Source organism: Scaptodrosophila lebanonensis, unplaced genomic scaffold (assembly GCF_003285725.1).
Source record: "Scaptodrosophila lebanonensis strain 11010-0011.00,11010-0021.00 unplaced genomic scaffold, SlebRS2 tig00001415-arrow-pilon, whole genome shotgun sequence".
Taxonomy (NCBI): domain Eukaryota; kingdom Metazoa; phylum Arthropoda; class Insecta; order Diptera; family Drosophilidae; genus Scaptodrosophila; species Scaptodrosophila lebanonensis.
The window spans coordinates 6,122,699-6,135,764 of record NW_022060742.1 but is presented as its reverse complement, the minus strand read 5'-3'; the positions used below and the strand labels follow the sequence as shown (position 1 = coordinate 6,135,764).

Sequence of the window (13,066 nt, the reverse complement as noted above, 5' to 3'; positions counted from 1 at the left end):
ATTGAAATCCTCTTTTGATTTATTTTCCCCATCGACTTTAAGATAAGATGGGCTGTATATTATAGATTACAGTAAGTGCATGTCGTTATGGGCTCTATATAAGTTCGAAGTAATGGCAGTGTAGTACAAGTTTTGTTCGCAACATGAAGGTGTTTATAACATTTTTGGCGCTTGCCATCGCATCAGCTGCGGCGGTCGAGGAAATCGTCCGTCCAAAGGATTTGCCGAAGATCACTGGCAATAAGATCGAAGGCCGCATTACTAATGGGTACCCGGCATATGAGGGCAAGGCGCCCTACACGGTCGGTTTGGGCTTCAGCAAGAATGGTGCCGGATGGTGGTGTGGTGGTTCCATAATTGGCAATACCTGGGTTCTAACCGCATCTCACTGCACAGCCGATGCTGAATCCGTAACTGTCTATTTTGGCGCTACGTGGCGCACCCAAGCCCAATACACTCACTGGGTTAGCAGAACCAATTTTATTAGCCACTCCAGTGCCGACATCGCCCTCATCCGTATTCCCCATGTGGACTTCTGGTCTATGGTCAATAAGGTTGAGTTGCCCAGCTACAACGATCGTTACAACAACTATGAGAGCTGGTGGGCCGTCGCCTGCGGCTGGGGTGGCACCTACGATGGCAGCCCCTTGCCCGATTGGCTTCAGTGCGTCGATCTTCAGATCATCAGCAATTCGGAATGTAGACAGACATATGGCTCTGGCACTGTCACTGACTCTGTCATATGTGTGCGGGTTCAAGACGGCAAGGGCACCTGCCAGGGCGATTCTGGCGGTCCATTGGTTACACACGACGGTAACAAATTGGTGGGTGTTACCTCATTCGTTGCTGCTGCCGGCTGCCAAGCTGGTTTGCCTGCTGGATTCGCTCGCGTCACCAGCCATTTGGATTGGATTCGCGATAATACTGGCATTTCTTACTAAAATTGAATTTGTATCCGAAGTTATTCAAATAAAAATGGGTTCTATATAAAAGATAAGGCGCATTATTTATTAAAAAACAAGAAAGGAATGCTAAAGTCGAGCAGCAAGGGCGTAGGCAGCTTTTACCAAAGGGGGGGGGGGGTTCAAAAAATTAAAATTTTGATTAAATAATGCACGATGCATTTAAAAAATAACGTAACAAATCCATGTGGTCGACTTTATATGGCAAACATTTTTGTAGGTGGTGGGGGTGGGGAGTTGTGGAGGTTGTGCATCGGGAAAAATTAAGAAACTCGTCCTTTCTCGGGCTTAGGAGAATCTGGATACCAAGTTTGGTTATTCTAGCTCTTATACTTTCTGAGATCCTTGCATTCATACAGACAGACGGACATGGCTATATCAACTCGGCTTGTCATAATGATCAAGAATATATATACTTTGTGTGGTCTCGCACAAAACTAATATACCCTTTTACCCTTTGGGTACAGGGCATAAATATCAGTAAGCATTCGTCAAAAACAAACATCATTTTATAGAAGGACTTTTATTTTAAACACCACTCCAATGAAATATTTGGCCTACACATCCGACTCAAGCTTTGTAACACCATTGTGTTACAAACTTCCCATTCATACCATTTGGGTGAAATAGTTTTCCCACAAGAACTTTTTTAAATCCTGATCGTACAATATGGTAGCAATATTATATAACAGTACTATTTGATATAGGCATTAGAAACAAAGAAGTTCGTCCAATATCTATCGCACTATTACTATGTAGTTATTCAGAGAGATGGGTATCAAATGGAGAGACTAGTAACAGTCTATGGGCAGTGCCGGAAAGGGGCACTTTGTTTGCTTTAGGTTCTCAAGTTTAGGGTATGTACTAGGTGGGGTGAAAAGTAACCTCCTTGACCAACACAATGCCGCCTTTTAGTCCATTCATATTTAGGTAGGCATGTTGAATTTCAGCTCGATACAGCCTTTAATTTTGTTTTTATAGCTGATAGTTGTTGACGTGTTTCGCATCATGTTCAGAATGGAAAAAGAATTAAGTTCGGTCTCTTACAAAACGGTTTTTTTTGAGACGCAAAACATCGAAGTAAACTAAACAAAATTTGGATAAATATTATGGGGCCAATGCTCCTTCAGATTTCACCGTGAAATATTGTTTTCGAGAGTTTCATGGTGGCCGAAACTGCACTACCGATGAAGTGCCTAGTAGCAGGACCTCCGATGCGGTTACTCAGGAAAATGTCCAAAAAATACATTAAATGGTTTTAGCTGACCGAAAAGTGAAACTGCGGCTAGCAGAGGCCACAAGGATTAGTACTGATCATAGATGGCATATTTTGGGCAAGATTTTGCATACAAAAAAGGTATTCTGCAGTTCAGATCAAAAATATGATTGTGGGCACGCTTCGAAAGTGTTTGGTCATGGTGGTCCGGAATCGGGCGGACTTTTGGCGTCGATTGGTGACTTTCATCATCTATTACACACCAGAGACCAGAATGAGTGCCCCGCAATGAACTGAAGCCAGCACAAGTGCTCCGAAACGGCCGAGGGAGGCTCAATGGGTCGGAAAGGTTATGGCGTCGGTTTTCTAGGATTTTCGTGGCATACTCTTCGTGGACTATCTCGATTATGTCGCATTATTGGAGCTATTGAAGGCCAAAATCGCTGCGAAACGGCCTCACATGAAGCTAAAACAAATTTTGGTTTTTGCAAGACAATGCACCGGTACACGAGAGCATCGGAACCATGGCTAAAATCAACGATTTAGGACTCCAAGTGCTTCCACATGCACCTTATTCATCTGATTTGGTTCCCTTGGCCTATTATTTCTTCCCAAACCTCAAAAGATGGCTCATCAATAAAAAATCAATCTCGCGCGAGGAGATCATCGATGCTGCAGAGGCGTATTTTGTAGACCTTCCAGAAAATTAATTTTCAGAAGGGATCAAATAGTTGGAAAATAGTTGGAATAAGTGTATCGACCTAAAAGGAGACTACATTGAGTAAAAAAATAAAATAAAAAATTTTTTCATGTCCAAGGAGGTTACTTTTCACCCCACCGTAAATAAAACAAAACTGTTACTAATAAACTTTTCTAATTTTCAAATTTAGAGATTACACTTTCAATATCGACTTCTCTAAGCAAATCATGCTCTATGTTCAACAAAGTGAGACCTTCTTGGCCCATCGTGTTCCTTAATTCATTTTTAATACGTTTTAATGTTGAAAAAGAACGTTCGCCTGCAGTGGCGATTATGAGAGACAAGTAAATTCGCAAGGCAATTTCTAAGTTTGGGAAACATGCTTCTAAAGAATTATTTAATTTATAAAATTGCTGTTCCAGAGGCTCCTGTTTCTTGCTGTCAACAACAGTAGCCACATCTGTTTTCAGCAGCTCTGCGAACTGCATTAATTCGCCACTTAGGCTGTTCTCCAAATCATATTCGTAAGCACTGACCATACTTGAAGATTTTTCCAAAATCACTTCTGTTTTCTTAATTTTTTTTGCAATTGCTTAAGGATATATATAAAATATGTCTTATTACCTACAAAAAATTAAAACTAAAAGAATAATCATCATTTTATTTAATTTTTTTTTGAAATTTTTAATCCCAATTTAAAATCTATCCTAGGTTGGGCAATTATTACATTTTATGATAACTTTGACAATTTTAATCATGCTTCTGTCTTGATGACTGCAGCGTGATTCGACACAAGTGTGTTTTATTTTTCTGCTCATAAATATGGATTATTGGTTGAGTTGTAAAGTATAACTCCACATAATAATTATATTGTGGGAGAATGAATAAAAATATAAATTTTCAAATCATGGTGAACATGCAAAGATAATCAAAAAAAGGACAGTGGTATAATCCTCATTTTCTCATTATTTTCGGCTCCTGCTTTTTCTGGCTTGAGAACCTCTATTTTCTACAATTAAGCAATTCCTAGTCTACTGTGTCTAGTGTCTAAAACAATTTATTCAAATGAACGTTTTGTAACTCCTCCACTTGTTAATTGATATGCTTTCATTCCACAAATAGATCACCAAAATATGACCAATTAAAAAACTTGTATTATTTAAGACCATGCTCATATAGTTTTATCAGAATTCAAGTTTATACGAATTTAATTGTTTAATGGACAATAAATAAACGACTCTTTAAGATTTTGTACGTATATTTTTTATTGCATACTTTCCGGCTTGCTTTTTTATGTGGATTGCTTTAAATTCGGAATTGAATTGTAATGAAATCCACATATTAAATCCACTTTTGCTGTCGGTCCCAAAAAGCAAAAAATTGATCAGAATTTTAAATTCAAAAGACATCATTTACGAGTCAAATAAAGACTAAAAATTTAATGGAAGAAACCAGACGAGCCAAAACTCAAAAAAGCCTTTTTAAGAAGATATTGAAAAATATTCATTGCTGTGTTTTTTTTTTTTGTGCTGTTTTGAATCCTTTTGTGCCCAGAATAGCTGTATTCGGTCACACTTTCAATTCTAGATCGTACAAACGTTGTATTAAGTAACATTCTGCCAAAATATCACTTCTGTGTTCTTATTTTGTAAAAGTGCTGTATGCTTTTGAATACACCTTGTGCATGTACTATTCAGTTTATGAATTGAAAACAAGACTTTTAAAAATCGAAACTAAGAGAAAGAAATGCATGCAAATAATTATTTTTCGACAAGTTAGTCTCTGCAAGACTCCTTGTCTAATGAGTAATGAGTAAATTTTTATATTTATATTCTAAGTGGAAAATGTTGTCTGGCAGAATAGATTACCATCAGAAAGAAAATCATTTTGCGTCTACATTATAACAATTTATGTTTATGTACTCAAGTATGCAAACGCTTTCACATCTTTAAACAATAAGTAGGTTTGCCAATTGAAATCCTCTTTTGATTTATTTTCCCCCATCGACTTTAAGATAAGATGGGCTGTAAATTATAGATTACAGTAAGTGCATGTCGTTCTGGGCTCTATATAAGTTCGAAGTAATGGCAGTGTAGTACAAGTTTTGTTCGCAACATGAAGGTGTTTATAACATTTTTGGCGCTTGCCATCGCATCAGCTGCGGCGGTCGAGGAAATCGTCCGTCCAAAGGATTTGCCGAAGATCACTGGCAATAAGATCGAAGGCCGCATTACTAATGGGTACCCGGCATATGAGGGCAAGGCGCCCTACACGGTCGGTTTGGGCTTCAGCAAGAATGGTGCCGGATGGTGGTGTGGTGGTTCCATAATTGGCAATACCTGGGTTCTAACCGCATCTCACTGCACAGCCGATGCTGAATCCGTAACTGTCTATTTTGGCGCTACGTGGCGCACCCAAGCCCAATACACTCACTGGGTTAGCAGAACCAATTTTATTAGCCACTCCAGTGCCGACATCGCCCTCATCCGTATTCCCCATGTGGACTTCTGGTCTATGGTCAATAAGGTTGAGTTGCCCAGCTACAACGATCGTTACAACAACTATGAGAGCTGGTGGGCCGTCGCCTGCGGCTGGGGTGGCACCTACGATGGCAGCCCCTTGCCCGATTGGCTTCAGTGCGTCGATCTTCAGATCATCAGCAATTCGGAATGTAGACAGACATATGGCTCTGGCACTGTCACTGACTCTGTTATATGTGTGCGGGTTCAAGACGGCAAGGGCACCTGCCAGGGCGATTCTGGCGGTCCATTGGTTACACACGACGGTAACAAATTGGTGGGTGTTACCTCATTCGTTGCTGCTGCCGGCTGCCAAGCTGGTTTGCCTGCTGGATTCGCTCGCGTCACCAGCCATTTGGATTGGATTCGCGATAATACTGGCATTTCTTACTAAAATTGAATTTGTATCCGAAGTTATTCAAATAAAAATGAGTTCTATATAAAAGATAAGGTGCATTATTTATTAAAAAAATAACAAACAACATTTCGTAGAAGGACTTTTACTTTAAACTTATCACTCCCATGAAATATTCGGCCTACAGATGCGACTCAAGCTTTGTAACACCTTTGTGTTAAAAACTTCCCCTTCGATTTCTCTCGTTGTGCTGATAATGCACAGGTATGAGGTATAATGATCGTTATCAAATAAAATGTAATACTATATGACCTATATGATGCAATGATGCCAAACCGCTTTAAAATGTTTCCATATTCGAGAGGAAATCATTTCGATTCCAAATTTAGAAAATTTGTTTTTGTAATGAACTCTTTAAATGCAAATAGAACACGTTTGGAATTGGGAATAATCAAGTTCAAAAGCTTTAAAATATTTGTAAGCAAATTGAAATTTATAAAGAAAAAACAACGCAGAAAATATTAGAAGAATACGAGAATTACTTGTAAGTATTACCATTATTATTAATTTAACTTATGGTTGTAATTATTGATAGAGTGGTATGCATGTATGTTTTTTCTCTCAACTAAAATAGAGTTCCAAATTTAGTCACGTTTTTACCCAAAAATATAATAGAATAGATCCCTCTCTGCCTATAGATATTAGTTTTTAAATCAATTTAACAGTTTTAATTCCATTCATGTTAAAGATGCCTTAGCTACCAGATGAATGTAATGAATTTTATTTGTAAATGCAGTTAAAGAATAGTTTTCTTTATTAATAATAAATAATTTTAAAAATAATAATTAAATTAATCTAAAAATGAAAGTTGGAAGCGGCAAAAGAAAAAACATTTGCAGATAACGAATACTTTCTCCCCGTCCTGTACCTTTGAAATCTTGCGTCAGCGTTTCAAGAAAATGGAATTATCTTGTACTTGGGAAACTAATGGAAATCATTTGAAACAAAACTTGTAGCCGTTTATTGTTATTTGAAATACATGTGATAGTACTACCGACCAATATCAAGTTGATGTACAACTTCATCTACAAGCTACAGCTTTTTAGTTTGTCTGTGGGCTATAATTTAAAGTTAAGCTGAAAATTAGAACAAAATTATTTACATGAATGTAGGGTTGGCAGCTCGTTAACCAGCAGATTATTATCGAATTATCGCAATGGACAGTCCAAGGCAAGGATGTAAGAAACATCGATGTATCGAGCATTGATGATGTTTTTTCCGATATTTTTTGCTTGCGATACATCGTTGATCCATCGATGTTAGTCCAAACATCGTACATATTCATTGTTTTGTTAAGCGGACATTATTTTGGTGAGCTTTATCGGAGAAGGTATATTTGTATTTTAATTTTTTTGATGTTTTCATTAAAATGTGTATTTTGTTATATATATTTTAGATTGTTAAGCATCGTTAATTTTGATTCGTATAGCCTCCTTTAATTTTTTGCGTAAATGCGTAACTGCAAAGCGTAGGAATGATTTGCTTTTAAAACAGTATATTATAATTTATTTTTAAGTAAACCATACAAGTTCATCAAAAGTCAGGATTACGATTACTGTATTGGTTAACAACATTGAGTAAAATACTATGTGAGCCGGTTTTGATTTATAAACATATTTCATTTAAAACATTTCGGTTTATTTATTTATTTTTTTTTGAAAGTTATTTCTTTCAAAATGTCGATGCATCGATGTTTTCTGCGATGCATCAACCATGCACCGATTTTTTATAAAGGAACACCAATGGGCATCAACATCGTTGTTTTCCCTTTGGCTTACATCCCTAGCCCAAGGTAGCCTAAGAACGTATATCGGTATAGTAGCTAGAGTTTGACTTCGGAAGCGAGAACACGTTTGTGAACAAGTTATGAATAAACTATACTTTAATTAACACGAAGAATAAATATGGATTAATACGACGACGTGTAGTGTATTTATTTACTGACTTTCTGGAGCAGATTTGTATACACTTGTAAGGAACTCACTAAAGATCCCTGAGCGAATATCGAAAAGTAATTTGACGCTTTTTCATTAAAAACAGATAATAGGGAGCTCATATATTCCGAGCTGATACTAAAAAATAGACTCTTTCATTTATATGAAGTTCTTTGATTTTAGAATAGAAAACAAAACGCCTGGCTTTATGCAAAGATTGTTGGAGCTTTAACAGCTTTGGGGGTGAGTGTACCAGCTAAGGGAGAATTTTCGAACAACTTGCGCAAGACTGGAGAGTGTTTCAAATTTTAAGTTTGCAAAATTGATTTCAAATATAATAGGTGTGTCTGGATTGCAATTACACAATCGAAAATGTTGATTTATTAAGTGTAACAACTTCTTATCTAGCTCATTATCCAGAGTCAAATGGCACAAAGTAAAGTGCTTCGTTTGCTTTGACTTTAAAATTAAAGAGGTAATTTGACAATTACCGTCGGAATTATACGACAATGCCAGTACATCTAAGATTGGGATCGCATATTTTAATTTTGATCGCATTAGCCGGCGCGCACGCGACGGAAAATTCACAAAATAATACAGACCCCGAGGTAAATAAGACGACACGATCTAGATCTTTTGCCCGCATATTTGATGGAGCTTTGGCTAGAAAAGGTCAAATTCCGTACATTGTGGCTTTAGTACCCAACAAGAATTGGAACATCAGGTGCACAGGCAGCATTATCGGTAGAAGATGGGTAATCACGGCCAGTCATTGCCTTAAGGGCTTTGAAAGTGTATTAATTATATACGGAGAGAGCAATATTCGGAAACCGAAAATCAAACATATAGTAGGCCGAGATAATTTCTTGATGCATCCAAAATATAGCGAAGAAAAATTACGCAATGACATTGCTTTAATTCGCACGCCAAAAATAACTTACACAAAGTTTATTCAAAAAGCGTTGCTTCCCAATCCCGATATCCACTCTAAGCTCGCAGGATTATGGAGTAGAGCTTCAGGTTGGGGCGTAACCCGCAAACAACATTTGGTTCAATTGGACTTGTTCTACATCGATATACCCATCAGCAAAAATTCCGTGTGCAACGGTTTTGAATTTTCGAATTATTTTATCGAAAGGTGCAACATTTGCGTTGCCATGTATAAAAATATGAAGCCTTGTTCTGGCGATTCGGGAGGCCCATTGGTACTACGAAAGTCTAGAATCTTGGTTGGTGTTTTATCGTTTGGCTTAATGCTTAACTGTAAGGATTCTGCGCCAGAGGTTTACGTACGAGTAACGAACTACTTGGGCTGGATAAGGAAGATGATGAAAAACTATTAAGTGGACATGCCTTTAACATATAAGATTTGAGAAAATACAATCTTATCATATTTTTTGTTTTGTTACTTCGTCCCGAGGTTTTTTTTATATTTTCATGTATTTTTTATTGTCGCAGTTTTGATTCGACTTAAAGCTCAGATGAGAATCGATTAGTTTGGCTTTCGCCAGTCTTACTCCTATTAGGCAAAATTGATTGAGAAAAATAGTGAAAAGAAAAATAAACCTCCGAAATTAAGACGACATGATAGAAAGGAAGAGTTGACACAGCCGACAATCAATTTCTGGAGGAACACAACTCCCAGGACAGTCTTCCGCTCAGCCAGCGAAGAGAGGAGAGGCAAACAGAGGTTAGGACCCCAGGTTACTCTACGAAGAGCAAAAAGAAGGAATTTGTTCGGAACAGCATCTGCTCGATCTTGAAGCGTTTAAACATAGACATATATGTGTATGTATATGTTTGTAGAATATAGTTAGGACCGACTACATAGTCCCCATACAATTTGCTTGTTTCCCATCGACTGCTTCTATAGCTATTCGACTTTTTGCTCTATAATTTAAAATCAAGCTAAGCTTTAGCTATTATTGTATTTTTATTTCAGCCACATATTCGGCAAGTTGCTGTCGTTTAGTAGGAAACGCCAGAGTTTTCCTTGATCCAGTCCAAGTAGCTGGTCACGCGGGTGAAACCAGCTGGGGCACCAGACTCGCAACCAGCGCTGGACACGAACGAGGTAACACCGATGAGCTTGCCATCGCTGGCCAGAGTCAGTGGGCCGCCGGAATCGCCGCTGCAGGTGGAGATTTTGTTGGGAGTAGCAACGCAGATAACCTTGCTGGTGACAGTCAGAGAACCATAGGTGGCTTGGCAGGTGGCAACGGACACAACCTCGAAGTTTTCGTACTGCAGGGTGCTGGCGACACCGGTTGCGCTATCGGAAATCTTGCCCCAACCGGAGGCAATAGCCTGTTGTCCAGCGTAGGTGGAGTAGGAGCTGGCAATAGCGGGCAGTTGGACTTTGTTGATGCTGCTGGAGAAGGTGACGGATGGGGTCTTGATCAGGGAGATGTCGTTGGATAAGATGATCGAGTTGTAGCTGCTGTGCTGCACAAAGTTGGAGCTGGCGACGGTTTGGGTGAGTTGAGGGCTAGTGCGCTGGGTGGCGCCGTAGTAGATGGTCACAGAGGTGGCACTAAAAGCACAGAGAATAAGGATATGCTGGACGATATCGTCATCGTAAGGAACTCACCCCTTGGTGCAGTGAGCGGCAGTCAGAACCCATTGGTTGTCAATGATGGAACCACCGCACCACCAGCCGCTGCTGCCGCTGGAGAAGCTAAGTCCGACCTGGTAGGGGAACTGGCCAGCTACGGCAGTCTTGCCGTTGGTAATGCGGCCTTCAATGGAAAGCGATGCTGGCAAGTCACGGGGGTGTACGGGACTACCCGGAGTCAGAATGCCAGCGGAGGCGGAGGCAATGGCCAGAGCTAAAACAACGAGCACTTTCATGTTGATAGTTCACCTTTCAACGAATGATTTCAACCGTACAAGACAGAGGCTTTTATAGTTCTTCAGTTGACAAAAGTTATCAGCCAGCAATAGATTTGACCGGCATTGGCACGCTTTGCCTCTTGGCTTATACGTTATCACTTACGTGAAATGGACATATTTATTTTCGGTATTCAGTTATCAGTTAAATGTTGCTTGCAAAATATTTGCAGACAATCTGCAGTATCAAATGGTATTAACACTTTGCGAGTCATTCCGTCTAGATTTTGGAGAAGTCGAACACATATTCTAAAAATGCATTGTCACTGGCCAAGTTGTGTTTGTTAGGAAATTGAAGATAACAATTAGTTAAAGGCGCAGATTTAATTCAATTAAAATTATATAATGTGAACAAATATAATAAATAAATACAAAAAATTAACAGGGCTTACAAAACCTTTGTAGTTAATGCTTTTATTACCATGGTTGCGGAGTATTTACAGAGATAGAGTCGCTATCTTACTACCAATCTGAACGAAAAGAACGCAGGCAGGGAAAGATACGGTCGTCGAAATAGCGGAAGGACTTAGTGTCAGCAAATATGTATTGTGAAAATGGAATTTATTAAGAGCGATTTATTGCAGGCGATATTTCCTGCTCAAATAGAGTTCTCAACCCCTAAGTATAGTATTTATATTTATGGCCTCCAAAGTGTGTGTTTTAAAACAAAAAGAACGCAGTTACAACCAACAGGCGGTAGTTATGTTCTTAAAAGCTCTTAATCTTTCTTTATATCATATTTTTATAGAGAATGAATGGAATTTAACTCATTTTTCAATTTTTCAATTATTTATATCCCATTACGACTCATTCGAATGGAATATACATATTCATCTGGATATTTGAGTATTAAAATTCGCGTTTACATTTATTTTTGCCGATTGCATTTAATATTTCTGCAAACATTGTTCCTTCAAACATATAGTTGTTAAATTTGTTATTAGAATACATAAAAAATAAACAAATTTAATACTTTTGTTAACTAAAAAAAACATTTTGTAATAAGCTTTCCTTTGTATATAATTTTGTAAAAAAGAAACAAAACAAATAATATCATGATGGATAAAATTTCCCATGCGACATGTTCTGTGCAAATGCGCTTAAGATTTAATTGCAAAATATGTATACATAATTGTTGGGTAAAATGAAAGCCATTTCACCTCCTAAAACTAGTTATATAATATATTGCCTCAGATTTCACTAAAATCTGGGTTTAAAACACATCTAAATTTGTCCCGTGCTAATACCTTGGTTTTTTTAAATTATCTTGGAAACGAAATTATAATGCCAGTTAAGAGTTATAAGTTAGGCCCATTAACAAAAATAATTTCGTTTTTATTTCATTTTTTTCACTTTAAATGTGTACGACTGTCCGGCATCATGGAAATGCCCATATAAGTACTATACTAGTAAGGGACTTATAGATACATATATGATCAGCACAATGTGATAAATCGAATAGTCATGTCTGTCCTTCTATCCTGCCATACAAGTAGTTTAGAACCAAGACAGCTAGGAAACCAACCTTAATATGCAAACTTGTCTTATCCGTACGCAGAGCAAAGGCCGAGTGGTGGAAAAATATGGTATAAGAGGAGAGCTGGCGCGACCAAATAAATATTTACTAGTTTCAATCAAATGTGTCATGTATCAGCCAGTGGAATGATTGATTTAAAAATCAATCTTAGTACAAAAACAATGTTACTTATTAAGATATCATAAGCGAAGTTCGCGTTTTTTATTTATTTTTATTTATAATAAAAATCGCTTCACATTAATCATCAGCCGTTATAGGAATGATTGATATAGAAAATTTGTTATACATATATTTATACTTGTAGTGGGTGCGGAATATTAAAAAATTGGGCTAATTAGTAATTATGAAACCTAAAAAAGTAGCACAAAAATAATGTATTAAAATTAAAATAATACCGCTGAACGCCTGCTAAGTTAATGATAAAATAGCGACACGCGAAGCATTTGCAAAATGTGTGATCCTATGTTGCATAGAATTAAAGCTAATATACATTAAAAAATGTAGGGGGACTGGAGCTAGCAGGAATCTCACAATGTGAAATTATTCCGGAGTAGACTCTCGGTTTGAATAACGGTCACTTATATTGGCTGCAACATCGCAACATAATAAAAAAATAAAAAAAAATAAAAAGTAATACTCATGTGCATCATTTATTGATCTATTTGTAATGCATTATTATATTTGTGGCACGTTTGAAAAGTATTTCTTTGGCAGTCGATTCCGTTTAGCTTATATTTGTGTAACTTTCCAACGACCTGCTTTTTTGATTATAATGATCCTTTCTATAGTGGGTCTTTGTTGAGGGGCAATGGTTTTGGGAGCAAATTCCGTTCCAGGGTCTTACGCTAGTAGGAGTCTCCACTGGCCCTGTTTATCTGCAGACTCGTCGAAAGT

General features: G+C 37.8%; 3 protein-coding genes across 3 annotated transcripts; 2 read left to right on the top strand and 1 right to left on the bottom strand.

Annotated features, from left to right (window-relative positions):
- The first annotated feature begins 136 nt into the window (after positions 1–136).
- LOC115632178 (serine protease 1-like) lies at positions 137–994 on the top strand. Its single transcript, XM_030529212.1, has one exon. It carries the CDS (start codon positions 144–146, stop codon positions 939–941), a length of 798 nt encoding a protein of 265 aa, XP_030385072.1. The 5' UTR covers positions 137–143; the 3' UTR covers positions 942–994.
- A 3,991-nt stretch (positions 995–4,985) lies between these two features.
- On the top strand, positions 4,986–5,844 carry LOC115633114 (serine protease 1-like). Its single transcript, XM_030530499.1, has one exon. It carries the CDS (start codon positions 4,994–4,996, stop codon positions 5,789–5,791), a length of 798 nt encoding a protein of 265 aa, XP_030386359.1. The 5' UTR covers positions 4,986–4,993; the 3' UTR covers positions 5,792–5,844.
- A 3,816-nt stretch (positions 5,845–9,660) lies between these two features.
- LOC115633104 (serine protease 3-like) lies at positions 9,661–10,618 on the bottom strand. Its single transcript, XM_030530487.1, has 2 exons — positions 10,337–10,618; positions 9,661–10,279 (listed from the first exon to the last, which is right to left on the bottom strand). The coding sequence occupies exons 1-2, from the start codon at positions 10,594–10,596 to the stop codon at positions 9,715–9,717; spliced, it is 825 nt and encodes a 274-aa protein (XP_030386347.1). The 5' UTR covers positions 10,597–10,618; the 3' UTR covers positions 9,661–9,714.
- Between the last annotated feature and the right edge of the window lie 2,448 nt (positions 10,619–13,066).